Source organism: Cherax quadricarinatus, chromosome 9 (genome assembly GCF_038502225.1).
Source record: "Cherax quadricarinatus isolate ZL_2023a chromosome 9, ASM3850222v1, whole genome shotgun sequence".
Classification (NCBI taxonomy): domain Eukaryota; kingdom Metazoa; phylum Arthropoda; class Malacostraca; order Decapoda; family Parastacidae; genus Cherax; species Cherax quadricarinatus.
The window spans coordinates 31,484,421-31,504,021 of NC_091300.1; the positions used below are offsets into that span (position 1 = coordinate 31,484,421).

Sequence of the window (19,601 nt, forward strand, 5' to 3'; positions counted from 1 at the left end):
TTATTGTCAAAACTGCTTTTTATGAAACAAGATTCAATTATATTCCTGTCGACCATGGACTTGCTTGATACTTCTTTCTCAACTTTTTGAAAATCAATTGGATGGTTAAAATCTCTTACATGAATAAATAGAGCATAATCTTAGTTCGAGATTTTTACCAGTTTGACCGTAATAAACTTTATCGCAATTTTTACAAGGAATCTTATAGACACATCCATCAGCATTTTGGGGGGAATTCTTTATCAAAAGTTTTTTTTTACTGTATCAAGATTTTTGAATACAACTTTAATATTAAAAGTCTTAAGAAGAGAAGGCATATCAACCAAGTTTTCATGGTAAGGGAGAACCAACATATTTTTAGTTGAATAAGGCTGGTTGTCCCTTTTTGGATTGTAAAAAGTATTTCTAGCAACTTTAAAAGATTTATAAATTACATTTCTTGGGTATTTTAAATCATTACCTATTTCATAAATTTTGGATATTTCCTCATCTATGAACTCAGGACTACAAATTCGTAAAGCTCTCAAAAACATTGATGAGAAAACAGACAGTTTGACTCTATCTTGATGCGAGGAATAGTAGTGGACATAGGAACAGTTATTTGTAGGTTTTCTGTAAATTTTAAATTTGAATTCATTATTACCCTTAATAATTAAAACATCTAGAAAAGGCAATGAGTTATTTTCTTCAAACTCAACAGTAAAGTTTATAGAATGGGCTAAGCTATTTAATTTTCCAAGGAAATGGTGTGTATCTACATTTTTGGGCATAAGACACAAAATATCATCAACATATCTGAACCATTTAGCTCTATTAGGGAGGATTGTGTTAAGCAACCTTGTTTCAAAAAATTCCATGTATAGGTTACTAAGAACAGGTGAAAGAGGGTTTCCCATTGCCATACCAAACTTCTGAGTGTAAAACTTATCATTAAATGCAAATTTTGCATCAACAATGCAAAGTAGGAACTGGCAATGGTAAATCATAGTTAACGAGTTCTTCAGATAAGAAACTTAATAAATCATCAACAGGAACTTTCGTAAACAAGGAAGTAACATCAAAACTAACCATGTTAAAATCATTTAAGTCAGTCAAGGAGCTTAATTTATCAACCAAGTCTATGTTGTTTTTAACATTAAAGTTATATATATATATATATATATATATATATATATATATATATATATATATATATATATATATATATATATATATATATATATATAGAGAGAGAGAGAGAGAGAGAGAGAGAGAGAGAGAGTGCAAAAATTATAGGGGGATAAGTCTGTTGAGTATACCTGGTAAAGTGTATGGTAGAGTTATTATTGAAAGAATTAAGAGTAAGACGGAGAATATGATAGCAGATGAACAAGGAGGCTTTAGGAAAGGTAGGGGGTGTGTGGACCAGGTGTTTACAGTGAAACATATAAGTGAACAGTATTTAGATAAGGCTAAAGAGGTTTTTGTGGCATTTATGGATTTGGAAAAGGCGTATGACAGGGTGGATAGGGGGGCAATGTGGCAGATGTTGCAGGTGTATGGTGTAGGAGGTAGGTTACTGAAAGCAGTGAAGAGTTTTTATGAGGATAGTGAGGCTCAAGTTAGAGTATGTAGGAAAGAGGGAAATTATTTCCCAGTAAAAGTAGGCCTTAGACAAGGATGTGTGATGTCACCGTGGTTGTTTAATATATTTATAGATGGGGTTGTAAGAGAAGTGAATGCGAGGGTCTTGGCAAGAGGTGTGGAGTTAAAAGATAAAGAATCACACATAAAGTGGGAGTTGTCACAGTTGCTCTTTGCTGATGACACGGTGCTCTTGGGAGATTCTGAAGAGAAGTTGCAGAGATTGGAGGATGAATTTGGTAGGGTGTGCAAAAGAAGAAAGTTAAAAGTGAATACAGGAAAGAGTAAGGTTATGAGGATAACAAAAAGTTTAGGTGATGAAAGATTGGATATCAGATTGGAGGGAGAGAGTATGGAGGGGGTGAATGTATTCAGATACTTGGGAGTGGACGTGTCAGCGGATGGGTCTATGAAAGATGAGGTGAATCATAGAACTGATGAGGGGAAAAGGGTGAGCGGTGCACTTAGGAGTCTGTGGAGACAAAGAACTTTGTCCTTGGACGCAAAGAGGGGAATGTATGAGAATATAGTTTTACCAACGCTCTTATATGGGTGTGAAGCATGGGTGATGAATGTTGTAGCGAGGAGAAGGCTGGAGGCAGTGGAGATGTCATGTCTGAGGGTAGTGTGTGGTGTGAATATAATGCAGAGAATTCGTAGTTTGGAAGTTAGAAGGAGGTGCGGGATTACCAAAACTGTTGTCCAGAGGGCTGAGGAAGGGTTGTTGAGGTGGTTCGGACATGTAGAGAGAATGGAGCGAAACAGAATGACTTCAAGAGTGCATCAGTCTGTAGTGGAAGGAAGGCGGGGTAGGGGTCGGCCTAGGATTATTATTATTATTATAATCAAGGGGAAGCGCTAAACCCGGAGGATTATACAGCGCCTGGGGGGGATGTGGAAGGCATTCAGGCTTAATTCGGGGAACTGGAGCACAGATCCAATTCCCTAAATCAAGAGCCCCTCACCAACATCAAGGATCCTTCCTTGAGGGGGGTCGGCCTAGGAAAGGTTGGAGGGAGGGGGTAAAGAAGGTTTTGTGTGCGAGTGAATGGAGACAAATGTTTTTTAATACTTGACGTGCTGTTGGAGTGTGAGCAAAGTAACATTTATGAAGGGGTTCAGGGAAACCCGCAGGCCGGACTTGAGTCCTGGAGATGGGAAGAACAGTGCCTGCACTCTGAAGGAGGGGTGTTAATGTTGCAGTTTAAAAACTGTTGTGTAAAGCACCCTTCTGGCAAGACAGTGATGGAGTGAATGATGGTGAAAGTTTTTCTTTTTCGGGCCACCCTGCCTTGGTGGGAATCGGCCAGTGTGATAATAATACTAATACTAATACAATAGCATCGCTATTGGGCCGTGCGGACGTGCTGCGCAGTAGCTCCTGATTGAGTTGGCTTTTGCGCAGTGTTGACGTGTACTTGGCTCTGTGAAGACCTGTTTGCGCGCTCTCTAGAATTGAAGCAAGATGCCCTCCATCGAGCAACTTTACCAACAGCTTAAGGAAGAATTGAGGTTGGCGAATATGGAAATTCGGCGACTGACCGAGGAAAACAAGAAGATTCGTAGTAGTCCTCCTGTTTTGAGTCCTCAGGTCAAGAAGGGAAACTGGTCAGTGGCTGGACAGCAGGGAAAGAAGTTGACGATCAAGAAGACGAATGGAAAGGTAGAAACGATGAAGAAGAAAGAGACTGCCGTGGAAACTGTTGTGGAAACATCCAATACATTCTCAGTGCTACCCGACGAATGTGAGTCGACTACTGGGAACGACACGACGAAAGACATTAAGGAAGGTAAGAATATTGTTGTTGTTGGGGATAGCCAAGTTAGGTATATGGATAGGGCGTTCTGCTTGAAGGACAGGAGTAGGAGACAGAGAGTTTGCTTTCCTGGGGCTGGGATGGAGGATATTGCTAGCCGTCTGGATGACATCATGAGAGGTAATGGGAGCAATCCTATTATCTGTCTCAGTGCTGGAGGCAACGATGTTGGCAGACGTAGGAGTGAGGACCTGATTAGCAGGTATAGGTCAGCAATAGAAATAATTAGAAGTAAGGGTGGGAACCCTCTCATATGTGGTATTTTGCCAAGGAGGGGAGTTGGAAATGAATGGTTGTCCAGGGCAATTGGTGTCAATTGCTGGCTGGACAAATACTGTAAGGAAAATGCGGTAACATTCATTGACAACTGGGACCTCTTCTATGGCAGAAATGACATGTATGCTAGGGATGGGGTTCACTTATCTAGGTGTGGGGTGGGAGCACTGGCAACTGCAGTGGAGGGAGCAGTTAGGACTTTAAACTAGGAATAGTTAGTGGCATGGGTTTTGGCAAGAAAACAGTGAAGTCCCAGTGTAGTAATATTACGAGTTCTAGGGGAACTAGTAATAATAAGAACGAGATAGATATTGAAAAGCCAGGGACCTTGGGTGATAAGGACAGTAATAGGTTTAGTAGAAAAATAGAAATGAGCAGGAAGGGTAAAGAGAAAGGAGAGTCTTTCAATGTTTATTATGCTAATTGCCGTAGTGCTAGGAATAAGATGGACGAGTTGAGATTAGTTGCTAGTGTAGGTAACATTGATGTATTTGCCTTAACTGAGACGTGGTTTAATTCAAAAAGTCGGGACATGCCTGCGGAATGTCATATTCAGGGTTTTAAATTGTTCCAAGAAGATAGAAGTATTGGGAGGGGGGGTGGGGTGGCATTGTATGTCCGAGATCGCTTGAACTGTTGCATAAAAACGGGTATTAAGTCTGAAGTAACACATACAGAGTCTGTTTGGATAGAATTTTCAGAGGGGCATGAAAAACTGATTTTAGGAGTGATATACCGTCCCCCAAACTTAGATAGGGACCAAGGGAAACTACTATGGGAGGAAATTGTTAAGGCCACAAGGCACGATAATGTAGTAATTCTAGGAGACTTTAACTTTAGTCATGTTGATTGGAATTTCTTGACTGGGAATTTAGAATCATACGACTTCTTAAAAGTATTTCAGGATTGTTTTTTGAAGCAGTTTGTGACAGAACCTACAAGGGGAAATAACCTGCTTGACTTAGTTATGGCAAACAATGAATCCCTTGTTAATAATTTAGAAATTTCAGAGGAACTGGGTGCTAGCGACCACAAATCAATTACATTTAGCATTGAATGGAAGTACGATAGTAGTGATAACTCAGTAACAGTCCCAGATTTTCGCTTAGCAGATTACGATGGGCTTAGAGAACACTTATCATCTGTTGACTGGGGTAACGAAGAGAGCTATCAATATGACAGTTTTCTGAACACTATACATGCTGCTCAAAGAGCGTTTATCCCATATAAAGAAATTAGATCAAATAGAAATGACCCAAAATGGATGAATAATAGGCTCAAATATCTACTAGGGCATAAGAAAGGAATTTATAGGCGTATCAAAAGAGGTGAGGGTCATCTTATGAATCAGTATATTGACATTAAGAGGGACATTAAAAAGGGGATAAGAAAAGCTAAAAGGGACTATGAAATTAAAGTTTCTAGGGATTCTAAAACTAACCCAAAAAGTTTTTTCCAGGTCTATAGAACAAAAGTTAGAGATAAGATAGGTCCCCTTAAAAATAACTATGGGCACCTTACTGACAAAGAGAATGAAATGTGCTTGATTTTAAATAATTATTTTCTCTCAGTTTTTACACAGGAAGACACTAACAATATTCCTGTAATTAATTTTTACAGTGGGCTAGAAGAAGATAAATTATGTAACATCACAGTCACTAGTGAGATGGTTGTGAAGCAGATAGACAGACTGAAGCAAAATAAGTCGCCGGGTCCTGATGAGGTTTTTTCAAGGGTTCTTAAGGAATGCAAAATGGAACTCTGTGAACCATTAACTAATATTTTTAATTTATCTCTTCAAACAGGTGTAGTGTCTGATATGTGGAAGATGGCTAATGTAACTCCTATTTTTAAAACAGGGGACAAGTCGTTACCGTCAAATTACCGCCCAATAAGCCTGACCTCAATTGTAGGCAAATTACTAGAGTCAATTATAGCCGAGATTATAAGAAGCCATCTCGATAAGCATAGCTTGATTAATGATACTCAGCATGGATTCACAAGAGGCCGGTCTTGTCTAACTAATTTATTAACTTTCTTCAGTAAAGCTTTTGAGGCTGTTGACCACAATAAAGAATTTGATATTATTTACTTAGATTTTAGTAAGGCTTTTGATAGAGTTCCGCACCATAGACTGTTAAAGAAAGTGGCAGCTCATGGCATTGGGGGAAAAGTGCTCTCGTGGATCGAGTCATGGCTCACTGACAGGGAGCAGAGAGTGTCCATAAATGGGGTTAAATCCGAGTGGGGATCTGTAACAAGTGGCGTTCCACAGGGATCAGTCTTGGGCCCGTTGTTGTTTATAATATATATCAATGATCTTGATGAGGGAATTACTAGTGATATGAGCAAATTCGCCGATGACACAAAGATAGGTAGGATAATTGATTCAAACGTAGATGTTAGGGAACTTCAGGAGGATTTAAACAAACTCTATTCTTGGTCAGAAAAGTGGCAGATGCAGTTCAATGTAGATAAATGCAAGGTTCTGAAGCTTGGGAGTGCCCATAACCCTAGTACTTATAAATTAAATGATGTAGAACTTAGCCATACAGATTGCGAAAAGGACTTGGGGGTTATGGTGAGCAGCAACCTTAAACCAAGACAGCAATGCCTAAGCGTACGTAATAAGGCAAATAGATTACTGGGATTTATATCAAGAAGTGTAAGCAACAGAAGTCCAGAGGTCATACTGCAGCTTTATACATCATTAGTAAGGCCTCACCTAGATTATGCAGCTCAGTTCTGGTCTCCGTATTACAAAATGGACATAAATTCGTTAGAAAACATTCAGCGTAGGATGACTAAATTAATACATAGCATCAGAAATCTTCCTTATGAAGAAAGATTGAAGACTCTTAAGTTACATTCACTTGTTAGACGAAGAATGAGGGGAGACCTGATCGAAGTGTATAAGTGGAAGATAGGTATTAATAAAGGGGATATTAATAAGGTCTTGAGGATGTCTCTCCAAGAGAGAACCCGCAGTAATGGATTTAAATTAGATAAGTTTAGATTTAGAAAGGACATAGGAAAGTATTGGTTTGGAAATAGGGTAGTTGATGAGTGGAACAGTCTACCTAGTTGGGTTATTGAGGCTGGGACTTTGGGTAGTTTCAAATCTAGGTTGGATAAGTACATGAGTGGGAGGGGTTGGATTTGAGTGGGACTTTCACATCAGAGCTTATTTCTTGGGTGGCATTGAAAATTGGGTTGGGCAAATGTTTTGTTAGTGGGATGAATTGTAAAGGACCTGCCTAGCATGGGCCAGCAGGCCTCCTGCAGTGTTCCTCCAGAACTTGCGATCTTGGCTTAAGTAGCAACGTTCATCTTGCCATATAGGACAAACGAAAATTTGTGTATGCAATAATTTCGACAAAATCATTCTGAACCTAACGAAAAAAATATATTTCACTGTGTTTGTTTAGTATTAAATTATTGTAAACAAATCTAAAATATATTTAGTTAGGTTACGCTAAAATAAATTGTTCTTGTTATAATAAGGTTAGGGAAGTTTTCTAAGATTCTTTTGGTGCAAAATTAAATTTTTTTACATTAACATTAATTAAAAAAATATATCTTTAAACGTATAAGAGAAAATTTCAGAAAGGACTTAATTTTAAATGAGTTCTTGCTAATTGACCAGTTTTACATATTCGGCACGACATATACATATACATATATACATATATATATATATATATACATATATATATATATATACATATATACATATACATATATACATATATATACATATATACATATACGTATATATACATATATATGTCGTGCCGAATAGGTAAATCTTGCAATTTTTGGCTTAAATAGCAATGTTCTTCTTGCTGAATAAGGCAAGCAAAAATTTGTGTGTGCAATATTTTCGCAAAAATTAGTCTGAACCTAATGATAAAAATATAGTATTTCAGTGTGTTTGTTTATTATTAAAATATAGTAAACTTATCTAAAATATATTTAGTTGGGATTAGGCTAAATTAAAGTGAGTGTTATAATAAGGTTAGGTAAGTATTCTAAGGTTCTTTTGGTACAAAATTATTAATTTTAAAGTAACATAAATGAAAAAATATATACATACATGCATACATATATATTTGCATACATACATACATAAATACATACACATCGTCTCTAGTGCTACTCAGGGAAACTTACCATCAGAAAAGAGAATAAACACACTTCAGGGGAAAAATCTGCAGATTTATTTCCTGAGCTGTTTGCGTATTTTTCTGTCCTGTCACGCCTATACACGCATCACTGTGGGTATTTCTGGAAAAGCTTCAGCCGGGGAATTCTACCGTATTATCTTCCGCAGAGACTCCATGTTTTATGTGTGATGGTGTCATCACGTTCATTAATGTACCTTTATGAGAGGTACCTAAATGGTAGTGAAGGGCTTTTGATTCGAGGAACTGGATGTAAAAAACAACTGTTACTCGGATAATAACTGAACCTCTCATCCCTCAGACCTCGCGTGACCTCCACTGGTATAGTGCTTCCTTGTAGTAGTAATAATAATAATAATAATAATAATAATAATAATAACAATAATAATAAAATAATAATAATAATAATAATAATAATAATAATAATAATAATAATAATAATAATAATAATAATAATAATAATAATAATAATAATAATAATAATGACAATAACAATAATGACAATAATGATTTTAATAATAATAATAATAATAATAATAATAGTAATAATAATATTGCTCCTGCTACGACTACTACTACTAACAACAACAACCACAATAATAATAATAATAATAATAATAATAATTAAACTTTTGACATATGTCGAAACTTTTCTTTCAATTAAACCTTTTTTATTATATAACTTTGCTATTTATAAGTTTGGTTTGATCCCCAGCTGATGCTAGACACACATACTTCACCCTGAACCTGGGATCCTGAAGCCTCGTCTTGTCATCCCCGAGGATCAATATGGCTTTCAAAACTTGCACGCCTTACCATCGACACGGGAAAATCCCAACGTTCATATTTTTGTAGCGAATTGTGAAGAGGCAGTATTATTGTCTTCTGGTCTGTGTGTTTGTGTCTGAGTGTACTCACCTTTTTGTGGTTGTAAACCGCAGATAGATGAGTACACATTATTATTATTATTGTGTGTGTACTCACCTAATTGTACTCACCTAATTGTGGTTTCAGGGGTCGAGATTCAGCTCCTGGCCCCGCCTCTTCACTTATCGCTACTAGGTCCTCTCCCTCTCTGCTTCCTGAGCTTTGTCATACCTCTTCTTAAAACTATGTATGGTTCCTGCCTCCACTACTTCACTTGCTAGGTTATTCCACTTCCTGACGACTCTATGACTGAAGAAATACTTCCTAACGTCCCTGTGACTCGTCTGAGTCTTCAGCTTCCAGTTGTGACCCCTTGTTTCTGTGTCCCCTCTCTGGAACATCCTATCTCTGTCCACCTTGTCTATTCCCCGCAGTATCTTGTATGTCGTTATCATGTCTCCCCTGACCGTTCTGTCCTCCAGTGTCGTCAGTCCGATTTCTCTCAACCTTTCCTCTGTGTGTGTGTGTGTGTGTGTGTGTGTGTGTGTGTGTGTGTGTGTGTGTGTGTGTGTGTGTGTGTGTGTGTGTGTGTGTGTGTGTGTGTGTGTGTGTGTGTGTGTGTGTGTGTGTGTGTGTGTGTGTGTGTGTGTATACTCATTTATTTGTGGCTTCAAACCACAAATAGGATGGAATGAGATTTAATGAAGATCTTAATCTTTAAGAAAGGTTATTTAGCTTCAGTTCCTTGGAGTGAGAGTCCTCCCCAGCTTCTAGGTCATGTCCTTGTCACTCTTCAAGGGCCTTACCTCCGAGATGAGCGTGGAACTGAAGGTGCTGGTGTCATACTGCCACGCCTCGCATGGCTGAGTCGGGAGAGACTCTTCTTCAACGTCTCCTTCAGGCAGGTGTTGAAGACGCTCCTCCCATGGAACTCCAACCAATAGAGAGTAGTTTCTAGTGTACATCTCGCACTGGGAATGCTGGGGCAGCCCTCCCACTGTAGTCCTAGATAGGTAATATTATATATATATATATATATATATATATATATATATATATATATATATATATATATATATATATATATATATATATATATATATATATGTCGTGCCGAATATGTATAACTGGTCAATTAGCAAGAACTCATTTAAAATTAAGTCCTTTCTAAAATTTTCTCTTATAGGTTTATAGATATATTTTTTTCGTTAATGTTGATGTAAAAATTTATAATTTTTCACCAAAAGGAACTTAGAAAACTTACCTAACCTTATTATAACAAGAACAATTTATTTTAACATAACCCAACTAAATATATTTTAGATTTGTTTACAATAATTTAATACTAAACAAACACAGTGAAATACATTTTTTTCGTTAGGTTCAGAATGATTTTGACGAAATTATTACATACACACATTTTCACTTGTCCTATATGGCAAGATGAGCGTTGCTATTTAAGCCAAGATCGCAAGTTCTGCCTATTCGGCACGACATATATATATATATATAACTACATATATATATATATATATATATATATATATATATATATATATATATATATATATATATATATACATATATATATATATATATATATATATATATATATATATATATATATATATATATATATATATATATGTCTTGCCAGAAGGGTGTTTTACACTACAGTTTTAAAACTGTAACATTAACACCCCTCCTTCAGAGTGCAGACACTGGACTTCCCATCTCCAGGATTCAAGTCCGGCCTGCCGGTTTCCCTGAACCCCTTCATAAATGTTACTTTGCTCACACTCCAACAGCACGTCAAGTATTAAAAACCATTTGTCTCCATTCACTCCTATCAAACACGCTCACGCATGCCTGCTGGAAGTCCAAGCCCCTCGCACACAAAACCTCCTTTACCCCCTCCCTCCAACCTTTCCTAGGCCGACCCCTACCCCGCCTTCCTTCCACTACAGACTGATACACTCTTGAAGTCACTCTGTTTCGCTCCATTCTCTCTACAGGTCCGAACCACCTCAACAACCCTTCTTCAGCCCTCTGGACAACAGTTTTGGTAATCCCGCACCTCCTCCTAACTTCTAAACTACGAATTCTCTGCATTATATTCACACCACACATTGCCCTCAGACATGACATCTCCACTGCCTCCAGCCTTCTCCTCGCTGCAACATTCATCACCCATGCTTCACACCCATATAAGAGCGTTGGTAAAACTATACTCTCATACATTTCCCTCTTTGCCTCCAAGGACAAAGTTCTTTGTCTCCACAGACTCCTAAGTGCACCGCTCACCCTTTTCCCCTCATCAATTCTATGATTCACCTCATCTTTCATAGACCCATCCGCTGACACGTCCACTCCCAAATATCTGAATACATTCACCTCCTCCATACTCTCTCCCTCCAATCTGATATCCAATCTTTCATCACCTAATCTTTTTGTTATCCTCATAACCTTACTCTTTCCTGTATTCACTTTTAATTTTCTTCTTTTGCACACCCTACCAAATTCATCCACCAATCTCTGCAACTTCTCTTCAGAATCTCCCAAGAGCACAGTGTCATCAGCAAAGAGCAACTGTGACAACTCCCACTTTATGTGTGATTCTTTATCTTTTAACTCCATACCTCTTGCCAAGACCCTCGCATTTACTTCTCTTACAACCCCATCTATAAATATATTAAACAACCAGGTTGACATCACACATCCTTGTCTAAGGCCTACTTTTACTGGGAAATAATTTCCCTCTTTCCTACATACTCTAACTTGAGCCTCACTATCCTCATAAAAACTCTTCACTGCTTTCAGTAACCTACCTCCTACACCATACACCTGCAACATCTGCCACATTGCCCCCCTATCCACCCTGTCATACGCCATTTCCAAATACATAAATGCCACAAAGACCTCTTTAGCCTTATCTAAATACTGTTCACTTATATGTTTCACTGTAAACACCTGGTCCACACACCCCCTACCTTTCCTAAAGCCTCCTTGTTCATCTGCTATCCTATTCTCAGTCTTACTCTTAATTCTTTCAATAATAACTCTACCATACACTTTACCAGGTATACTCAACAGACTTATCCCCCTATAATTTTTGCACTCTCTTTTGTCCCCTATGCCTTTATACAAAGGAACTATGCATGCTCTCTGCCAATCCCTAGGTACCTTACCCTCTTCCATACATTTATTAAATAATTGCACCAACCACTCCAAAACTATATCCCCACCTGCTTTTAACATTTCTAACTTTATCCCATCAATCCCAGCTGCCTTACCCCCTTTCATTTTACCTACTGCCTCACGAACTTCCCCCACACTCACAACTGGCTCTTCCTCTCTCCTACAAGATTATTATTCCTCCTTCCCCTATACACGAAATCACAGCTTCCCTATCTTCATCGACATTTAGCAATTCCTCAAAATATTCCCTCCATCTTCCTACCTCTAACTCTCCATTTAATAACTCTCCTCTCATATTTTTAATTGACAAATCCATTTGTTCTCTAGGCTTCCTTAACTTGTTAATCTCACTCCAAAACTTTTTCTTATTTTCAACAAAATTTGTTGATAACATTTCACCCACTCTCTCATTTGCTCTCTTTTTTACATTGCTTCACCACTCTCTTAACCTCTCTCTTTTTCTCCATATACTCTTCCCTCCTTGCATCACTTCTACTTTGTATGTATATATATATATATATATATATATATATATATATATATATATATATATATATATATATATATATATATATATATATATATATATATATATATATATATATATATATATATGCAATAAGATCACAGTAAACAGGTGATTTCAAAATATGCAAAACAACCACTCTGAAAGAATAGAGAAATTCCAAGCGCTTTCGTGACTACTCACATTACCATAGTTCCTTGATAATGTGAGTACTCAAGAGAGCTCTTGGAATTTCTCTATTCTTTCACAGTGGTTGTTTTGCATATATATATATATATATATATATATATATATATATATATATATATATATATATATATATATATATATATATATATATATATATATATATATATATATATATATATATATAAGGAAAAACAGGTCTGTTTCAATCCCTACACTAGGATCTTTCTCGAAGCAACTGAAAAAAAAAATGTACTAAGGAGAACCAGACCAGACCGAGTGATCACACCAGACTGAGTGATCACACCAGACTGAGTGATCACACCAGACTGAGTGATCACACCAGACTGAGTGATCACACCTGACTGAGTGATCACACCAGACCGAGTGATCACACCAGACTGAGTGATCACACCAGACTGAGTGATCACACCTGACTGAGTGATCACACCAGACTGAGTGATCACACCAGACTGAGTGATCACACCAGACTGAGTGATCACACCAGACTGAGTGATCACACCAGACTGAGTGATCACACCAGACTGAGTGATCACACCAGACTGAGTGATCACACCAGACTGAGTGATCACACCAGACTGAGTGATCACACCAGACCGAGTGATCACACCAGACTGAGTGATCACACCAGACTGAGTGATCACACCAGACTGAGTGATCACACCTGACTGAGTGATCACACCAGACTGAGTGATCACACCAGACTGAGTGATCACACCAGACTGAGTGATCACACCAGACTGAGTGATCACACCTGACTGAGTGATCACACCAGACTGAGTGATCACACCAGACTGAGTGATCACACCAGACTGAGTGATCACACCTGACTGAGTGATCACACCAGACTGAGTGATCACACCAGACTGAGTGATCACACCAGACTGAGTGATCACACCAGACTGAGTGATCACACCAGACTGAGTGATCACACCTGACTGAGTGATCACACCAGACCGAGTGATCACACCAGACTGAGTGATCACACCTGACTGAGTGATCACACCTGACTGAGTGATCACACCAGACCGAGTGATCACACCAGACTGAGTGATCACACCAGACTGAGTGATCACACCAGACTGAGTGATCACACCAGACTGAGAAACCTCACCCGACCCACCAGTTCACAGCGGTCAATTAGGTTTGGGAACACAACAAGGATCTAACATGAGGGGTCGCGCAGGTGAATGTTAGTGTTTACCAGTAGGATATTGTCCTCTCTTGCTTCTTCCTTTATGTACTCTTTATAAGTGGCACCTTACACCTGTTGTACTCTTCACAGGTGATACAGTGTACCTTACATCTGCTGTACTCTTCACAAGTGGAACACCTCCAGTGTTTGTCTCGTCTTCAGTGTTATATACTCTACCATATACAGCCTTTGAATGGGATACATTATGGGATACATAGTGAGATATTATGGGTCATTAAAACCGTATCCCATACTTACGTCTGATATTTTAATTCCTATACAACTACTATTACTGCTTACTGCCTACCGCCACCGCCTACCTGCTTCTGCCACTACCTACTACTACCGCCACTGCCTACCACCTACCACCACCGCCACCGCCACCGCCACCGCCACCGCCACTACCACCGCCACCGCCACCACCACCGCCACCGCCACCGCCTACCACCACCGCCACCGCCACCTACCACCGCCACCACCACCGCCACCGCCGCCGCCACCGCCACCACCACCACCTGCCACCGCTCCACCGCCACCGCCACCACCACCGCCACCGCCACAGCCACCACCACCGCCACCTCCACCGCCACCACCACCTCCACCGCCACCACCACCGCCACCACCACCGCCACCGCCACCGCCACCGCCACCACCACCGCCACCGCCACCGCCACCTCCACCCCCACCGCCACCGCCACCGCCACCACCACCGCCACCGCCACCACCACCGCCACCACCACCGCCACCGCCACCGCCACCGCCACCGCTCCTGCCACCCCACCGCCACCGCCGCCACCACCGCCACCACCACCGCCACCGCCGCCGCCACCGGCACGCCACCGCCACCGCCACCGCCACCGCCACCACCACCGCCACCGCCATTGCCACCACCACCGCCATCCGCCACCGCTACCGCCACCGCCACTACCACCGCCACCGCTACCGCTACCACCACCGCTACCGCCACCACTACGGCTACCGACACCGCTACCACCACCGCTGTCACCACCGCTACCGCCACCGCAACCGCCACCGCTATCACCACCGCTGCCACCACCGCTACCGCCACCGTTACCACCACTGCTACCGCCACCGCTATCAACACCGCTACCGCCACCGCCATCACCACCGCTGCCGCTACCACCACCGCCACCACAACCGCCACCGGTATCACCACCACTGCCACCACCGCTACCGCTACCGCCACCGCCACCGCCACCACCACCGCCACCGCCACCGCCACTACCACCGCCACCGCCACCTACCACCGCCACCGCCACCGCCAGCACCACCGCCACCGCCACTACCACCGCCACCGCCACCACCACCGCCATTGCCACCACCACCGCCACCGCCACCGCCACCACCTACCACACCGCCACCGCCACCACCACCGCCACCGTTACCACCACCGCCACCGCCACCGCCACCGCCACCGCCTACCGCCACCACCACCGCCACCGCCACCGCCGCCGCCACCTGCCACCGCCACCGCCACCGCCACCTACCACCGCCACCGCCACCGCCACCGCCACCGCCACCACCACCGCCACCGCCACCGCCACCGCCACTTCCACCACCACCGCCACCGACACCACCACCGCCACCGCCACCGCCACCTACCACCGCCACCGCCACCGCCACCACCACCGCCACCGCCACCGACACCACCACCGCCACCGCCACCGCCACCACCACCGCCACCGCCACCGCCACCACCACCGCCACCACCGCCGCCACTGCCACACCGCCGCCGCCACCACCACCACCGCCGCCACTGCCACAACACCACCGCCACCGCCGCCGCCTGCCGCCACTGCCACCGTATCTTTATTTCTACAAGTACATGTACATGGTATACAGTCCTAGCTGACATCAATGACATACTACTATATAGAAAGCAGCTTGTTATGCAGAGCATTTCGGGCAAATTAGATCAATATTATCCCAGGATGCGACCCACACCAGTCGACTAACACCCAAGTACCCAGTATTACTGATGGGTGAACAAAGACATCCGGTGTAAGGAAACACGCCTAATGTTTCAACTCTTTGCCGGGAATCGAACCCGGACTCTCACCGCGTGAAGCAAGAGCTTTAACCACGAGGCCAAGGGCCACCAATAATAATAATAATAATGATAATAATAATAATAATAATAATAATAATAATAATAATAATAATAATAATAATAATAACAGTATTATTATTATTATCATTTTTATTATTATTATTAATAGTAATTATAATAATAATAATACTAATAATAATAATAATAATAGCAACAACATCAACAGCAGCAACAACAGCAGAAGAACACCAATAATACTAATACAACAACAACAACAACAACAACTACTACTACTACTACTACTACTACTACTACTAATAATAATAATAATAATAATAATAATAATAATAATAAGAGTACATTGTAAAGAAGAGTACCATTGTAAAGAAGAGTACTACTGTAAAGAAGAGTACCACTGCAAAGCAGAGTACCACTGTAAAGAAGAATACCACTATAGAGTACCACTGTAAAGAAGTGTGCCATTGTCAAGAAGAGTAGCACTTTTAAGGAGAGTACAGCTGTAACTAAGAGTACCACTGTAAAGAAGAGTACCACTGTAAGAAAGAGTACCACTGTAAAAAAGATTACCACTGTAAGGAAGAGTACCATTGCAAAGAAGAGTACTACCGTAAAGCAGAGTGCCATTGTAAAGAAGTGTGCCATTGTAAATAAGAGTACCATTGTGAAGAAGAGTACCACTGAAAAGTGGTGCCACTATTAAGTACTATTATAAGGAATGAGTACCTGTGTAAAAAAAAGAGCACCACTGTTAGAAAGAGTATCACTGTAAGAAAGAGTATCACTGTAAGAAAGAGTATCACTGTAAGAAAGAGTATCACTGTAAGAAAGAGTATCACTGTAAGAAAGAGTATCACTGTAAGAAAGAGTATCACTGTAAGAAAGAGTATCACTGTAAGAAAGTGTATCACTGTAAGAAAGTGTATCACTGTAAGAAAGAGTATCACTGTAAGAAAGAGTATCACTGTAAGAAAGTGTATCACTGTAAGAAAGTGTATCACTGTAAGAAAGAGTATCACTGTAAGAAAGAGTATCACTGTAAGAAAGAGTATCACTGTAAGAAAGAGTATCACTGTAAGAAAGAGTATCACTGTAAGAAAGTGTATCACTGTAAGAAAGAGCACCACTGTAAGAAAGAGTATCACTCTAAGAAAGAGTATCACTGTAAGAAAGTGTATCACTGTAAGAAAGAGCACCACTGTAAGAAAGAGTATCACTGTAAGAAAGAGTATCACTGTAAGAAAGTGTATCACTGTAAGAAAGAGTATCACTGTAAGAAAGAGTATCACTGTAAGAAAGAGTATCACTGTAAGAAAGAGTATCACTGTAAGAAAGAGTATAACTGTAAGAAAGAGTATCACTGTAAGAAAGAGTATCACTGTAAGAAAGAGTATCACTGTAAGAAAGAGTATCACTGTAAGAAAGAGTATCACTGTAAGAAAGAGTATCACTGTAAGAAAGAGTATCACTGTAAGAAAGAGTATCACTGTAAGAAAGTGTATCACTGTAAGAAAGAGCACCACTGTAAGAAAGAGTATCACTGTAAGAAAGAGTATCACTGTAAGAATGTGTATCACTGTAAGAAAGAGTATCACTGTAAGAAAGAGTATCACTGTAAGAAAGAGTATCACTGTAAGGAAGAGCACCACTGTAAGGAAGAGCACCACTGTAAGAAAGAGTATCACTGTAAGAAAGAGTATCACTGTAAGAAAGAGTATCACTGTAAGAAAGAGCACCACTGTAAGAAAGAGTATAACTGTAAGAAAGAGTATCACTGTAAGAAAGAGTATCACTGTAAGAAAGAGTATCACTGTAAGAAAGAGTATCACTGTAAGAAAGAGTATCACTGTAAGAAAGAGCACCACTGTAAGAAAGAGTATCACTGTAAGAAAGAGTATCACTGTAAGAAAGAGTATCACTGTAAGAATGAGTATCACTGTAAGAAAGAGTATCACTGTAAGAAAGAGTATCACTGTAAGAAAGAGTATCACTGTAAGAAAGAGTATCACTGTAAGAAAGAGTATCACTGTAAGAAAGAGTATCACTGTAAGAAAGAGTATCACTGTAAGAAAGAGCACCACTGTAAGAAAGAGTATCACTGTAAGAAAGAGTATCACTGTAAGAAAGAGTATCACTGTAAGAAAGAATATCACTGTAAGAAAGAGTATCACTGTAAGAAAGAGTATCACTGTAAGAAAGAGTATCACTGTAAGAAAGAGTATCACTGTAAGAAAGAGTATCACTGTAAGAAAGAGTATCACTGTAAGAAAGAGCACCACTGTAAGAAAGAGTATCACTGTAAGAAAGAGTATCACTGTAAGAAAGAGTATCACTGTAAGAAAGAGTATCACTGTAAGAAAGAGTATCACTGTAAGAAAGAGTATCACTGTAAGAAAGAGTATCACTGTAAGAAAGAGTATCACTGTAAGAAAGAGTATCACTGTAAGAAAGAGTATCACTGTAAGAAAGAGTATCACTGTAAGAAAGAGTATCACTGTAAGAAAGAGTATCACTGTAAGAAAGAGTATCACTGTAAGAAAGAGTATCACTGTAAGAAAGAGCACCACTGTAAGAAAGAGTATCACTGTAAGAAAGAGCACCACTGTAAGAAAGAGTATCACTGTAAGAAAGAGCACCACTGTAAGAAAGAGTATCACTGTAAGAAAGAGTATCACTGTAAGAAAGAGTATCACTGTAAGAAAGAGTATCACTGTAAGAAAGAGCACCACTGTAAGAAAGAGTATCACTTTAAGAAAGAGTATCACTGTAAGAAAGAGTATCACTGTAAGAAAGAGTATCACTGTAAGAAAGAGTATCACTGTAAGAAAGTGTATCACTGTAAGAAAGAGTATCACTGTAAGAAAGAGTATCACTGTAAGAAAGAGCACCACTGTAAGAAAGAGTATCACTTTAAGAAAGAGTATCACTGTAAGAAAGAGTATCACTTTAAGAAAGAGTATCACTGTAAGAAAGAGTATCACTGTAAGAAAGAGTATCACTTTAAGAAAGAGCACCACTGTAAGAAAGAGTATCACTGTAAAAAAGAGTATCACTTTAAGAAAGAGTATCACTGTAAGAAAGAGTATCACTTTAAGAAAGAGTATCACTGTAAGAAAGAGTATCACTGTAAGAAAGAGTATCACTGTAAGAAAGAGTATCACTTTAAGAAAGAGTATCACTGTAAGAAAGAGTATCACTTTAAGAAAGAGCACCACTGTAAGAAAGAGTATCACTGTAAGAAAGAGTATCACTTTAAGAAAGAGTATCACTGTAAGAAAGAGTATCACTTTAAGAAAGAGTATCACTGTAAGAAAGAGTATCACTGTAAGAAAGAGTATCACTGTAAGAAAGAGTATCACTTTAAGAAAGAGTATCACTGTAAGAAAGAGTATCACTTTAAGAAAGAGTATCACTGTAAGAAAGAGTATCACTTTAAGAAAGAGTATCACTGTAAGAAAGAGTATCACTGTAAGGAAGAGCACCACTGTAAGGAAGAGCACCACTGTAAGAAAGAGTATCACTGTAAGAAAGAGTATCACTGTAAGAAAGAGTATCACTGTAAGAAAGAGTATCACTGTAAGAAAGAGTATCACTGTAAGAAAGAATACCACTGTAAGGA

The 19,601-nt window shown here is 40.1% G+C and overlaps 1 protein-coding gene across 1 annotated transcript in view; it reads right to left on the reverse strand.

Annotated features, from left to right (window-relative positions):
• The window catches only part of LOC128685952 (steroid transmembrane transporter SLC22A24-like), a 54,541-nt gene that overhangs the window by 32,893 nt on the left and 2,047 nt on the right, over positions 1-19,601 (reverse strand). The window contains exon 3 of the mRNA XM_070083117.1: positions 9,574-9,772. Coding sequence (XP_069939218.1) covers positions 9,574-9,772 — 199 coding nt within the window. The remainder of the gene's footprint in view (positions 1-9,573; positions 9,773-19,601) is intronic.